The sequence below is a fragment of the Nylanderia fulva genome, unplaced genomic scaffold (assembly GCF_048542155.1).
Source record: "Nylanderia fulva isolate GAGA-0341 unplaced genomic scaffold, ASM4854215v1 Scaffold6, whole genome shotgun sequence".
Lineage (NCBI taxonomy): Eukaryota > Metazoa > Arthropoda > Insecta > Hymenoptera > Formicidae > Nylanderia > Nylanderia fulva.
In genome coordinates this window covers 1272033-1287312 of record NW_028190698.1, presented here as the reverse complement: position 1 = coordinate 1287312, position 15280 = coordinate 1272033, and the positions used below count along the sequence as shown (strand labels likewise).

The following is a 15280-nucleotide window of genomic DNA, read 5'->3' as shown; positions in this document are numbered from 1 at the left end:
GAAAATATAGTAAAAGAGATAATAAAGAATTATTAACGTGGAATGACATCTTCCAATCCCACTTCGCATATATTAATTTCTTACAATTTATATATTTCATACTTATGTAAACTATGTACGTATACATATATGTATAATAATTATTTTTATAATTAAAGAATAACAAATGAGCAAAGAGCGCGTACACGATCTTGGTGTAAAGTTGTAATAAAGTAATAACAGCAATCAATTGTCAAACATTTCGGTTATTATTTAATCATCTTCAGTGACAAACTTTAGAACAGCAGTGATATCAGCCAAAAAACAACGATCTCTCTCGACATATCAAACAGAACGAAGATTCCTAAAGTTTGTCACTGAAGATGGTTAAATAATAACCGAAACGTTTGACAATTGATTGCTGTTATTACTTTATTACAACTTTACACCAAGATCGTGTACGTGCTCTTTGCCCATTTGTTACTCTTTAATTATTATTTACTGAGTAAAAGGCGTATTAATTATTTTTATATTTAGGAAAATTATTTAATTAAAAAGATTTTAAAATATTTATTTGGAACAGTGCTTACTGGCTAACAAAACTATAAAAAATCAATAAAGAATAATTAATTTTACATTTTTTATTCAAGTTCCTTCATCCCATCTGAAGCTATACCTGCTGGATAAAAATTAACGTGCATAGTTTATTGTTCTGGGAATACATCTGCGACAAAAAAGGCAGAGAATTATGGTCCCCTTTCTCTCCCATTATATTATAATAGAATCTCTTTGTACCTTAATCATCTTTTGACGAGACTAATTCACAAGTTTGCTATCTCTCTCTCTCCCTCTCTTCCCTTTTTCTTTCATTCATCTTTTCTCTTTCTCACACACACACGCACATTTGCTCACGCACGCATATACGCGTGCAATTTCACATGCTTTGAATTATGCACGATGCTCGAAATTATTCACCCCCGGGGTGACAGCGTTAATTCGAACTTTATGCGACGCGAAGTCAAGAGATGAGAGCAAAAGAGCCAAGCGGACACCTGACGTTTGAAGAACGACGAGTATCTCGAGGCTGACACCGAGATGAGAAGCATCTCGACAAAAATGGAAAAAACTAAAAACGACACGTTTTATACCCATGTGAATTTGATTATAGCGATGGACATTTCGAGTTCTTCGTCTGAGAAGTGTAAATATTGCATTTGAATTTTACGCGTCTCGTCACAAGCTTTACTCAATTATGAATTACTAATGATATTCAAAATTTTCCAAAAATAGATATTTTTCTTTATTAATACTAGAAAAGTAAACTCGAAACATTTGTATTCTAAATTTGGAAAATGCTAACGTTGAAGTGTTGAAATAATTCACATGAAAATTGTCTCTAAATTTTGTAAAACGTAAACAAATTTAAATGTTGATTCAACTTATCGAATTTTTAGAAACTTACGAAAGAAGATGAGAAAAAGAGATCATCGTATCCGAAAATAAAACAAAACTAAATTAACACAAACGCACTTTTCATTTCTACAACCTAAATGTAGTCTCGTAGTAAAAGTTAATTTTGGAATGATGAAGTACAGGGTCCAATATTAGCCTAGAGAATTCATAGAGCGGTGAGAATTCGATGTATTCGTCGAAGCTGGCTGGCACAGATTGCTAAACATTCGAGTAAAAAGAAAAAATATGCGAATCTTATAAATAGCCGCCAATTGCCCATAGAAACGTACCGAAATCACCCTCGTAAAGCAGATCACGTGGCAAAGATACACATTACGAGGTGAGATCATTCAGGGGTCCAGCAGGCTCAATCAAAAAATTCCCTTATTTTTTCAGATTTTCCAAAACCAGAAATTAATTTTTTCTCCGATTTTTTAGTATTATTTTTTTCAAATATATAATTTGCATATATCTATATGATAAATCAATTAAATGTTAAATCATGAAATCCTTGAGGTATTTTTGTCAACAATGAAAAGGTTCGGTAGTAAAACAAAAATTTAAATCAATTATACAATCTGCATAAACTATTTAAATAATTTTTAGTTTTGTCTCTATCAAACACATTGAAATAAAAAAACACGACAATAAAAATATAAATTAACAAACACGCTGTAGATGAATCGATTTTTAACACAGAAAATTAGCGTTCTGAAAGTCAAGGAAAAGTTTATTAAAAAATTTCAAATTATTGAGACAAATAGAATAATGTGAAAAAATTCAGATAAACAGTAAAAGTTCCTGACAATTCCTGATTTATAAAATTCCCCTAACCGATAGACACCCTGAGATGAGAAATACCGCGGTAATCTCTGCAAAGTGGTGGAAAATTAACAAACATGCAATCTCTGTTCCTTTCAATTATCAAATCTCTCCGTTTCATTCCGCATACGCGATTTTCGAGGATGCAAATAGAGGATGCACGCATGAAATAGTTCCATCTTTCTCTCCCTTCATCTTATGCTCTTCAAGCTCGGCAAAAATACTACTCTCAGCCGACGATGTTACACGTGCACCACTTCCAGATACCGTAAATCGATTCTCACGAGCACCGAAAACTCGACGAGTGCATTTCCCTCTCGCTTCCTGCGAACGATCGTTCGCCTATCTTCCGTATTCTTAGACGCCACTTTCTCCATCATTTTTTTTCTCAGAAGGGTGAAAAAGAGCTTGAAAAGCGACACGCGACAGATTCTTCATGATCGCATCTGCTACTGATCACTTGTAACACGCAAACTCGAAATATATCTCGCCGTCGCAGAAAAATGTGTGCAAAAAAATGTACGGCACGTTTGAGTTTCAAAGTTAGTTATTTTTAACTTTTATTCCTTCCTAAATTATATCCCAGAGAACTTGATGTTCTGTCATTTTTAAACCGATACATTAAAGTGTTGAATTTTTATTATGTAACAACAATTCTTTATTTAATTTATATTTCGTAAAAAAGTATACGTTGAGAAAAAAAGACACTTTTTAATATGTATCATTTACAATCAACTACATTTTTTCCGAAATAAGAGAGATATTTCTCCAAATTAACTTTTTTCATAACTTACGTCTCAAACATTATTATATTAATAATAAAATTGCTATTAATATATAAATATTATATATCATATGTATAATTTTTCTGTTCTAAAGTAAGAGTGTGATTTATTTATAGAATTGATGTAAAGTTTCGTAATTAAAGAAGGAAACATTGGATTGAAATCACTTACAGTTAAACAAGTGCTACATCTCAGCGCAGATTTTAAACGTCACACACACAACAAAGACGAGTAATGCATGCTAGAAAGAGATAAGATCTCGTTGCTGTAACGGTAGATCATCGTCAGGTGATTTCTCGCATGACTCGCGACACCTCGGAGCAACATAAATCACAATCGCAATCAAAGGTTGACTCACCGTGCATATAGGAAGCAAAAGGCCGATGACGTACAGCATCGCACTCGTAACCGTGGAATCGTGATACGGGTGATAGAGTGATTCATCGTTGCAAAAAAAGCCGCGTTTATACGGTTTACCAAACAGGAAAAACATCAGCACCGAGATACCCACTGAAACACAGATGCAGAGAAAAACAAATTTCATTATTACCGTTTGAATTTTTATCATTCCACATTATACCGTAAAATCATCTTTATCTTATCTAAGATAAATTTACATATTTTTATCTCATCTTTATCTATATAGCTAATTTTAAAATCATCTAAGCACAACATTGAATATATATATATATATATATATATATATATATATATATATAATATAATTAGCCAGATAAAGATGAGATAAAAATATATAAATTCATCTTAGATAAGATGAAGATGATTTGTTTTAAATATATCAAGATAAAAGATATAATTATTCATCTAGATAATTTTCTAGATAATAATTTTTGAAACTGCTTATGTAAATACAGCTATAAAAAAATGTAAATTATGAAAGAGATATAAAAATATGTGTTCATATTTTATTTATAAATTTTTATCGCTTACAGCTTAAGTTCTACTATTTAAATATTTTTATGTGCTATGATTCTAAACAAAATTATCTGAACATTATTCTAAATAATTTAAAGATAATACTTTTTCTCATTTAAGATGCAGGTATAAATAATACATATCTTTATATTATCTATATAAACATAAAATGACGCCAAAATTTCATCTAGATAATCATCTATATAATTTTATTTAGATAACAGCAAACACTGTATATATTCAATAATAAATCGTATCATCGCGACGCGATCGATTAATCGGGATGAAGCATCGTCTCGTGAACTCTTCGCGTTGACATGCAGTTTATTGCACTTGTTGTTTGTATATACAGCCGTCGTATAGATGTCATACGACAGACAATAATGTTGTAATGTTCGAACCAATCATCGAGACATAGCATTCGACATCTAAATAATTTTACAATATACATACGTTCTATATGTATAATCTTTGACCGGATCATCGAACGCTTCTGATTAGACTTCTATAGAGAGATTCTATAGATCTCATGTCAATTGCTCTTTCTCCTTTTGATGGATATATTTTTTTCATTTAAAAGAGACTGCTCGGAAATGGATTTGTTTAAATAATCATTATTTGTGACTTTTCTTTTTATTTAAAAACATTGTCCATTTTAATAATTATGTAAATAATGTTTCTATTAACATAATACTTAATTTAAAAAAATTATTTTGTTGTTTTTTCTATTTAAATTCTTTTATTTTTCAAATTCTTCATGACGTTGATTTACAGATGTCTGTCTTTTTTAATTTATTATTCAGTATGCTTGATTAATTAAAGATAGAAGCATCTCATATTATCTGCATTTTAAATGGTTGATATTTTAATATAAAATAATATCATAATATGTGTGATCTTTTTTACATCAAGTTACACAACACGATAATTGTTTAAAAATCTACAAGCTTAAAAATATAGTAGCATTAAATTTTTTACGAGTGACATGCGCCCTGCATGGCAATTACTTAAAATTACTTTGGTCTACTTATAGACTATAATTATTATAACAGCCTCGTTATATATACAGATAATCTTAGTTGTTTGCGAGACAAAAAAAAGAGGGAAATAGCATTCTTGTATACATATACATATATATATTTTTCGACTTGAGTAAAAGATTTTATCAGGACTAATATGTCATGTAGGTAATTATTATTAGGATTTAAAAAATGTGCGTCTCTTAATTCGCGTTTTTCCCGATGATCTTTCTTGTTTTTGAGAAGGTAAATATGTAAAACATGCATCTGTCGTCAATGCATACATTAACGGCGCGGTTTTACGTAAAATCGTTGAAAAATTATGGACAACCCGTCAGCCAGTGAATTTATTTACTCGTGTTATTTACCTGGAAATCACGGAGCCAATAGCCGGTCGTTGAGATAATTGTGACACAGCTTTCAACACACAAACGATGTATGTACGTAATACACGTAATTGACACAGCGCTTAAAGTAATAGTTTTCGCGATCGATTTTATTATTTATGTAGCTCGTCAACCACGTGTTTTGCAAGCCAAATTGCACCCCCCGAAAAATTCAAACACAATTATGACCTGGAAAAAATGCCGACGCTCATCATTTCGTATGTGTACTTTTTTCCATAAAACGTCGAGCTAAATTTAGAATTATTCACCGCGTAAAATGCAATAGTAGAATTATATATTTTGCAATTGCAAAAGCGTATACATATGTTAATGATAAAATTATCTGTAATAATTATTACAAATGCATACTATATATACTTGTAATCGCTTTAAAAAAAGAAAAATTATTTGCGAGCTTATATCTTATGCAATTGTGCATATAATAACGTTTCGTTTATAATTATTGCGCGAGTTTGGTTCCAATACTGACTTTAAATGACAGATCTATTGCTTTCTAGTTTTTTATGGGAATGATAAAATTTTATCTTTATTCAACCGAGTCGACGTTGGTGTAACATTTGCATTTTTGCAGAGGTACATAAATATACATATATATATATATAAGAAAAGTATGTATTATATGTAGGTAGAGTATAATTTCCCAGAAAAAAAGTTATTTCGATTATGAGAATGTGATTATATTGACATATACGTGGGTATCGACATTTATAGATATCGAGAGATCTATAGAGATATTTAGAGATATCCTTGCAAAAATTAATTACAATTGCGCCAAAAGTTCTTCAAAAATATATACGATACGACTTTTGTATTTTGCCATATCTAGATCATCGTTTATCAATAAAAGCAAATAATAATGTTATCAATAACAACGTTTTGTATAAACCAATAACGTAAGCATATATTTTAGTATCGAGATAATTGCATGATTAATGTTTTATTAACAAAGAGTATTCTAAAAAACACTACACAATCAATCAAAGAAAAATTTATTCTGAATTTTTTATCTCTTCTTCATAAGTCGATCGTATATCACGATTTATTGAGACTGTATAAATTATGCTTATCTAAGAATGGAATTGCAACTTGTCGAGAAAAAATACACAGATTTGTAATTAAATCGTGCAAATTAAGTGGCAAATTATGGGGCTAATAATTGCGCGTGTAGATTTATATCTTTATAATTTATAGGGATTTTACTATCACAAATAAATGACTTTTACGCCATATGTTGCAGAGTATTTATATCTTGCAAGTATTATATATGTATATAAAAATGACAAAGGGCACACGTCCCTAATACGGTAATGTTCATCGCGAAATGATGTAAACAAACAGGTATTTTCAGAAAATATTATAAACTTTACGATGCGGTTATCAATCGTCCTATATCGTTCTCGCTCTCTCCTTCTCTCTCTGCCTGTATAAAAAATCCATTGGCGAGTCGACACATGGAATAATAATTGATATCTCTATTTGGGGATAAATACGATAGGTAATGCCAAATAAGGTTACAGTAATAACGTTTTATTAATCTATCAATACCGTCTAATGGTTTCTTCTTCGAGACTGACAATGAGGGTCAAGTGTGAAACGAAGCATGAAAAGAAACTCGAACCTAATTTATGACTTATTACGCTTTGTACATTTGCATTACGTAACTAAAAAGAATGACATTATCATTACGCTGCGTATCGAGCGTAACGTCATTCGTGATTTAACAGAATAGGGCCAAGGATGTATACGATTGAAGGTCGGAAAGAGCTATTTCGATGATAATTGAGGACTTTTTGGAAACATGTCTTAAGAAAAAAATGCTTGAAGAAAAAATATTTTAAGAATGTACGATATAAAATAATGTGTGCAAATGTATAAACACAATTTTTATAGATCAAGTATTTCAATGCATACGTATATAAAGCGGAAAAGAGTTAAATTTAATTTGCGAATTGTATTGTGTTATATATATACGTTTTAAATTTAATATCCAAGAATCTATTTGCGTCTCATCGATCTTTTATGCAGAAAATTATTTTATCGCGCCATCGCGAAAATATCCTTTTACGCACGAAGGTATGTGCAGACGTAATCAAGATATAAAATACGTGTGAAATACGTTACAAGAGTCTAAACAGAATCTTGATAAAATATCAAAGTATTTCTTAAGAACTGCTAAAAATATTTTCTGACATTCTGATTAACAATTACGACGAGCATCCACGCATAATTTGTAAGATACAAATTGAAATGCAAACCCGAGTCAGAATCGTGATAAAATATCAAAGTATTTCTTAAGAACTGCTAAAAATATTTTCTGACATTTTGATTAACAATTACGACGAGCATCCACGCATAATTTGTAAGATACAAATTGAAATGCGAACCCGAGTCAAATATATTATATATGTTTGTTTCTATCTTAATTATGCGAGAATGCTCGTAATTGTTAATCGGAATGCAAGAAAATATTTTTATTATTTCTTAAAACATATTTTGATATTTTGTCAAGATTCTATTTAGATTCTTGTAATGTATTTTACATATATGTATCTTGATTATACGTACATATATATAGCATAACATATTGCATAATTGTAGATAACGTATACAACACGTGCTTTACAACGTATGCTTTTTTAACGATGACAGACGTAGAAAGTTATCGCTCTATCGACGAAACATAACGATTTGGACACGCCCTTCCACCCATTTGCAATATAGGCGTTCGTATTTAGTCATCATTACAAATTTGTACATTGTAATGCCGATGACTCAACGCGAAGTCGATGCTTTTCCTTTTTTTTAAGAATACAATAATCTATATTTTTCGATTAAAACAAGATAAATATATGTAAAATACATTACAAGAATCTAAATAGAATCTTGACAAAATATCAAAACATGTCTTAAGAAATAATAAAAATATTTTCTTGCATTCCGATTAAGTAATTGTTAATCAAAATGTCAGAAAATATTTTTATCATTTAAGAAATACTTTGATATTTTATCAAGTGTTTGTTTTATGCTTGTTTAATTCTCGATAGAGATAAAACACTTCAGATTGTTAAGTTGTTATACTATATTTGTGTTGTTTATTTGACATTCTGTAATTAGTTATTAAAGTGTCTAATGACTTTTACACCGTGTTTTTCTTCATTATTTATTATAGTGAACTTATGTAACTGATTTCATGATAAATAACAATTCTGTTAGTGTTTTCATGATATGACTAATGCTGTGACGTTAATATTCCTTTGACTTGCAATAACATCTAAAATTTCACAAGATCAAATATTTTTATATTTGTTCCACGAGAAGCACTTCTCCACCCTGAAATATAAATCTGGTTTTCTCTTCCCCTTCTCTGATATGCAAATATAAAATTGCCCGCGGTTAGGATGTAATAGAGGTCTAAAAATCGTTGTATCCTTGGAATAAATATTTTAGCAACATTATGAAATTGAAATTCCTTTAATCGAAGAAGATTTCTTTCTTATTATTGAATATTTTCGACTGAGAGTTGCCGTAAATTTAAATTAAAGTATAGATTAAAAAACTTGTATAAAATTTATTGGTTAATATCGTATAAAATACGTGAAATTAAATCGAGCTCATTTCAATATTTTCTGAAAAAAAAATAAGTTCTCTATATGTTGAATTTATTTATTTTAATAAATAAAATTAGTCACTTCTTAAATATCAACAAGAAATATTTTTTTAAAAACATAAATTCAGATACAATTAATCTATAAAAATAATAGCAAGAATAAATATAAAGTGTGTGAAAAAGAGAAAAAAAATAGAAAGAAAGACTATAATTGAATAAAATTCAGGAGTGAAAATATTTTAGCTTTCCCGTATTTTTAATTGGCTCCCGATTTCGATGTTGCATTACGTAATATAAAGTAAATAAAAAATATTCAATTTCTTGTGAAAAAATATTTTTGTCATAAAATAAAATATTTATTATAACCCTGGTAACACTAAATATTCTTTGTTGGATAAAACGGTGTTCTTCGTTATCTTTATGCTAATTTTTATAATAAATATAAAAAAATTGCGCGCACTATTTCTTATCCTTATCCAAGTCGTTTTAAATGTTATCACTGTAAAACCCAAGTTTCGTCAAAGTTTTTAAAATATATATTATATATTTAAGAGTACGAAAAAGTTCGCTAGTAAAATAAACTTTGTATACGTTCGATGTCGTCGATGAGAAGAAACCAAATATGTGTATAGGTATGTATAAGTAAATAATTAAATTTTCTATATTACCTCAATGTGTGTGTATAAAAATAATTACAAGTTGTATCAAATAACATAATAATAATAATGAATATACATATTTAATTGTACCTATACTTGAAACGATACTATTCGATTATTTCTACTAAAAAAATTGTTGTTAATTATTTTTACATCCATTTATTGTAATTTGTAGATTTTATATTATTTCATATATTTTATTATTTTGTATATATATAATCTTTATTATTAAATCACTATGTTTATGTTTTCAGAGTAACGTTATTGTATACAATCATTCGTATCTTTCTAACCGGTATTGATGCATTTTTAACGAGAGAATGCGTCGCATTAATTTACGATGTCAAATAACAGGCTTGTCATTCGTAAGCATTTATCTCTGCAAACTTAATAAAAGCTACCGTCATACTCTTATATCGTCTCTACCATTATCGTCAAAAATGATAACGACGAGAAATAATCGTTACGTAAAAATCAACAATATCGAGAACGAGATGTTATCGTTTAGTTTGAGAGAGACTTACTTATTTCAATATAACACCCGCTATATATCATGCGGACAATCGCCTGCATAAATCTGCCGTCGAATAAAATTGCAATTCGTGTATAAGAAGAGAGATGCTGCGAAATACAAACACTATAAATCTTTGACACGTATGAAAAACGAAAAAGAGAGAAAAAGAGAGGGACAGAGATTATGCCGAAAAGATTATTAATTCCTCGCGCGAGCGCACGACAGGTAGATAATTGAAACGATATACTCTATCGCATCGGAGAGAAGCGATAGTAGAGAAGAGGATCTAATTTAATAGACTTATGTATATTCATCGGGGCCGAACGGGTTTGTCTTATAATCGGCACTTATCTCCTTTGAATAGGCTTGACGTGCACTTGTTGGACGAACTAGTCCCGCAAGTTCGCAGGTCTCTCTGCAGCCTCTTCTTTTCGGTATCTCTTCTTAACGAGCTTTGAAAGAGGACCCCGATTGCTTTAAGTCGGACGCACGAAAAATGCAGTTTGCCTAACACCTCGTACCCGGTGAACGAAATGATGACCAAATGAATTCTAAGCAGACTTGACTGCTCTCTCTCTCTCTCTCTTGCAGAAAAAATAAAATTAAATAAAATTAAAATAAAAAATTTAAAAAAGTTTTTTAACTATATACATATGCTAAATGTGTGTCTCCAGTCTGTCTGCTGTAAAAGAATTTATTAACATCATATACTACAGTCTGCTTGTAGCCATAAGGTCTTCTCATCGCGAACAAACCGCGACCATCGGGTCATGCTAGACCACACATTTATTTTTGCTCATGCGTAAGCGTGAGAAATGCTTTCGTGACTGCCTTCGTGATTTTTCCCCGTAAAATCACGTCACGCCATCGCGAGAGTGGTTTATTTAAAATTAAACCCTCTAATTTGATTCATGCAATCTCTGTAGTTTAAATGACATTAACAATCATGCAACAATTAACGATTCAATTACTACTTCCTTCTGAAGCTTCTCAACCGTGATCATACATTTGTGACATTGATCCGTTTTGCTTTTATATATTATTTAAGTATACAAATATAAAAGAAGAAATATAAAAAAAAGAAGAGTTCTCGCGATTCTCGTAATAATGCATAAAAATATAATATTTATGTGTTACTCTGTAATTTAAATATTTTTTTCCTCTTTTCAAAATATTTTTTTAAATTGTAGTATTAGGAGAAGTCTATTATAATAAATGTTATATAACTGAAAAGAGACTGAATTTAAGAAAATATTAGATTAGTGTATCAAGAGAAAAAATATATTTATAAAATGTTGATTGTTTCCGAGAAAAAAATTGTTGATTTTTTTCAATTTTAATTACTAATGTAGTTGAAGACTATCTCAATTACTGATAATTATGTGATTACTACGACGCAAAAAAATAACGAGTTAACAAATAAGTGAATCTCATGGAACAATAAGCAATGTATAATGTTATAATGTATAATCACACCCGCATAAACAGATCATTATATAATAAGCTGTAAACACGCATGTTTCTGAAATGCAAATTATGTAAGTGGAAATATGAAAAATGTTTCTTGCTGATTACATCTTGTTAAATTTCTACAAAACAATTTGCGATTCGCATAATTACCTCATGACAACAACATTCATCAACTTATCTAACAAAATGTTATATCGTTTGCATTATAAGAATTAGACGTAAAAATTAAAGCATTAGACGTAAAAATTAAAGCATTAGACGTGAAAATTAAAGCATTAGACGTAAAAATTAAAACTAAAGAATAATTACTCATTAAAATCACAACGCAAAATCGAAAAATCGTAATAATGACAAAATTATTTCACTTATGCTTCTTTATTCGAAAAAACAGATTTTTAAAAAATTACCAAAATCTATATACCAAAGAAACTAATGTTATCTTAATCAATTAGTTCAAATTAATTTTGTCAATATACGTTGTCAGATGCGAGTAATAAAATCACGTTTTTTTCTCTCCTCTCTCTCTCTTCCTCTCTATTATTTATTTTTAAATATTATTTTGTAAGACTAAATAATAATATATGTCGCAGCAATATTTCTAGCATATTTATTTTTTTAAATGAAAGCATGTTTTTTTATATTTACACGGTAAAAAACATTTCGTATTTCTGTTGAAATTATCTTGTGTAGAAATTTTTGTGTTAAATTTTTAACATACTCTTATGTTAATATAACATATTGTCGTTATGTTATTTTGACATTTGTCTGTTGAGTTAATATTCACTATTTTTAAGTGTTAAAACAACACAATTAAATGAAAATGTACGAATTTTTGCTTATATTATATTTTTATTTTTATATTTTTGTGTTATTTTTTCACATATTACGTGTGTTATTTATTTACATATTTGTCCTCTGTTAAAATAACATTAAAATTAGAGTAGATAAATTGAGACATGTGAAATGTGTTAAATTTAACATAAATTTTTTTACTGTGATATCTCCTCATATTTGAATAAAATAAATATTTAAATTAAATAATTGAAATTAAGTATATTAAAAATGAGAATTCTGATCTCTCTTACAATATTTGTCTCATAAATAAGTTATTGATCAGGTTGACAATTTCGAAGATAAAATTTCGCGATAAGATATATTTTAAATTTTAACAATAGCACACAGAAAAGAATACACTGTTGTGTTGGCACGAGATAAAGGCGTCGTATCGTCTGTCTGCATCGTGGAAACTGTATCACTATGGTAACGCGAAATGAAATCGATCGAGCTACGCTGATTCTGTTGCTGTTTGTGTGTTTACGGTACACAATACATGTTGGCGAAATGTACTACATTTCCGCGAAACATTGCGCTTTAAATCATCCGTCATGCTGCTATTGTGATGAGAAATTGATAACGCGAAAGGAAAAGTGGAGTATTCCCCCTAATGGAATAAGTGAAATAGTGCTTATGTAAGTTTAGATCGCGTTGGCTCGAGTGTTAAACCTTATTAGCGTTTTCAAGTGATTTATCTTTTGTTCTCTTTCGTTATCTATATACTTTTATTGCTCTCACTTATTAACATTATCAATAATCCACTTACGATATAAAGAGATATAAATTGTCGCGTTGTGAAAAACGAGCAGACATATATTGCTAATTTTATTTCACTAATCAACATCGAAGCTTGATCGTGTTGAGTAAAACAAGAATATATTAGAATAAAAATATTTTTGCAAATGCCAAGTTATAATAGATAGTATTTGAAGAGCAGAGAGAGAGAGAGAGAGAGAAATCTTGAAAATTCAAGAATTTTTCAAGATTATCTTTATTTAACAAAATTTATATTGAAATGTAACTAAATATAAAAAATTTAAATTAAAATGTAATTAAACATAAAACTTCTCGTCTCTTTTCTTTCATTTCTTTATACATATATCGCCTATAAGTTTTTGGCAATTTACATAAACATATAGGTACCATGTTAATCTCTCAAAATTTGTGTGCAAATATCGAATAATTGACGAAACGACTTTGAAAATTTCATTTTCTTTTAAATGTTCCAATAAATACAAGAGAGAAACCCAGCAAACACAAAAAGTAACAATTACATAACATCAATGTTATAATTTCCCATTCAATAATATAACTGCTACGTACAAGCCATGTTATATTGCGGTTATATTATTGAGTGGGAAATTATAACATTGATGTTATATAATTACTTTGTGTTTGCTGGGAACTTTATAAAGGTTGATTCTTTCGACATTAACACACATACACATATATGTATATTACACACAAAATGTAAATATATACAATTACAGTTCAAAAAATTTGTTGGTATTTAAAAAATTTCCTACTCCAAAATCTTTAAGCGACATCGAGCAAGCAAAGATTAAACCCATTAATCCTAGCGGTATAAAGTATGGAAGAAAACTCCATTAAAGCCTAAGTGCTACACTACATTTCAAAGTATCTAAGCAGGTTGCGTTCCAAAACGTCCTCTTCGAGGGAAATTACTTAAAAACTATAGTACACGTTATGTATATTATGTGTAAATTATCAGTAAAATTTTTCTCGAAAAGGATGTTTGATAAATTTTGACTAAAAACTATAGTACACGTTATGTATATTATGTGTAAATTATCAGTAAAATTTTCCTCGAAAAGAATGTTTTACTGATAAATTTTTACTGATAATCCACACATAATATACATAACGTGTACTATAGTTTTTAAATAAAATTTTCCTCGAAGAGGACGTTTTGGAACGCAACCTAAAGGGTTAAATCTCGCGTACTTTCGAAAGCCGCAGCGCGCCACTGCATTTCTAATTTTATTTCTCTCATTTCTCCTCTCGAGTGTCTCGTAAACATCGCATAGGCAGTTGGCAAAAACCGCCACTATTACGTATCAAGAACGAGAGCGAGATGCTTTTGCGAGAACAAAACGCACCTGTCAATTTAAAGGTTAAATCTCCGCACACTCTCTTTCTTCTGCGCGGGTTAAATATCAAACGAGCCGCGTGCGCGACGGCGCCCCGACTGTCAATCTGACAACTGCTCGATCCATGTAATGTAATTCATCGTTCCGGAGAACGATTTTGACGATCCCACAGTTCGCGCGCTTCAAACTTTCGAAACGATCTTACTCACCAACAAACAAGCAGAGGAAGTCCACAATCAGCTTCCGCAGAATAAATTTGGACGATCGATCCATGTTGATGTTGTCGCGCGCGCTTGTCACAATCGTCAGTGGCGATGAAATGTTAGACGCTGCTATGTTCAGGTGTCTCGGACCGATTGTAATGCGAGTGATCGATGATGATGCGACGCGACTGCGACAAGCTTCGCGATCAGGTGCATACGCAGGACGCGAGAACAACGTGGTGGAACGGATCTACGCAAGTGATACGCGTCATTGACGTTTCGCGAGCCTCTCACGCGCGTCGATGCGAGAGCGAGACTCGACCGCGCCGCTGGACGTCTCGAAGTGGACTGACTGAGGCGGCTCGACGCGCCACTCTCTCCCCTTCCAAGCTCGACCCCCACTCCTCCCTTTTGCCCCCCACCACTCCCGCTTTCTCTCTACGCGCGAATCTGCCGTGAAGTGCGCCCCGACTGTCGCGATC

At 30.6% G+C, this 15280-nt stretch overlaps 1 protein-coding gene across 2 annotated transcripts in view; it reads right to left on the bottom strand.

The window, feature by feature from the left end:
• Positions 1 to 15164, bottom strand: part of wun (wunen) — a 30500-nt gene extending 15336 nt beyond the window's left edge. For both annotated transcript variants that reach the window (XM_029317700.2, XM_029317705.2), the window contains exons 1-2: positions 14805 to 15164; positions 3397 to 3548 (exon numbers count right to left, since the gene is read on the bottom strand). In XM_029317700.2, coding sequence (XP_029173533.1) covers positions 3397 to 3548; positions 14805 to 14868 — 216 coding nt within the window. In that variant the 5' untranslated portion in view covers positions 14869 to 15164. The remainder of the gene's footprint in view (positions 1 to 3396; positions 3549 to 14804) is intronic.
• Between the last annotated feature and the right edge of the window lie 116 nt (positions 15165 to 15280).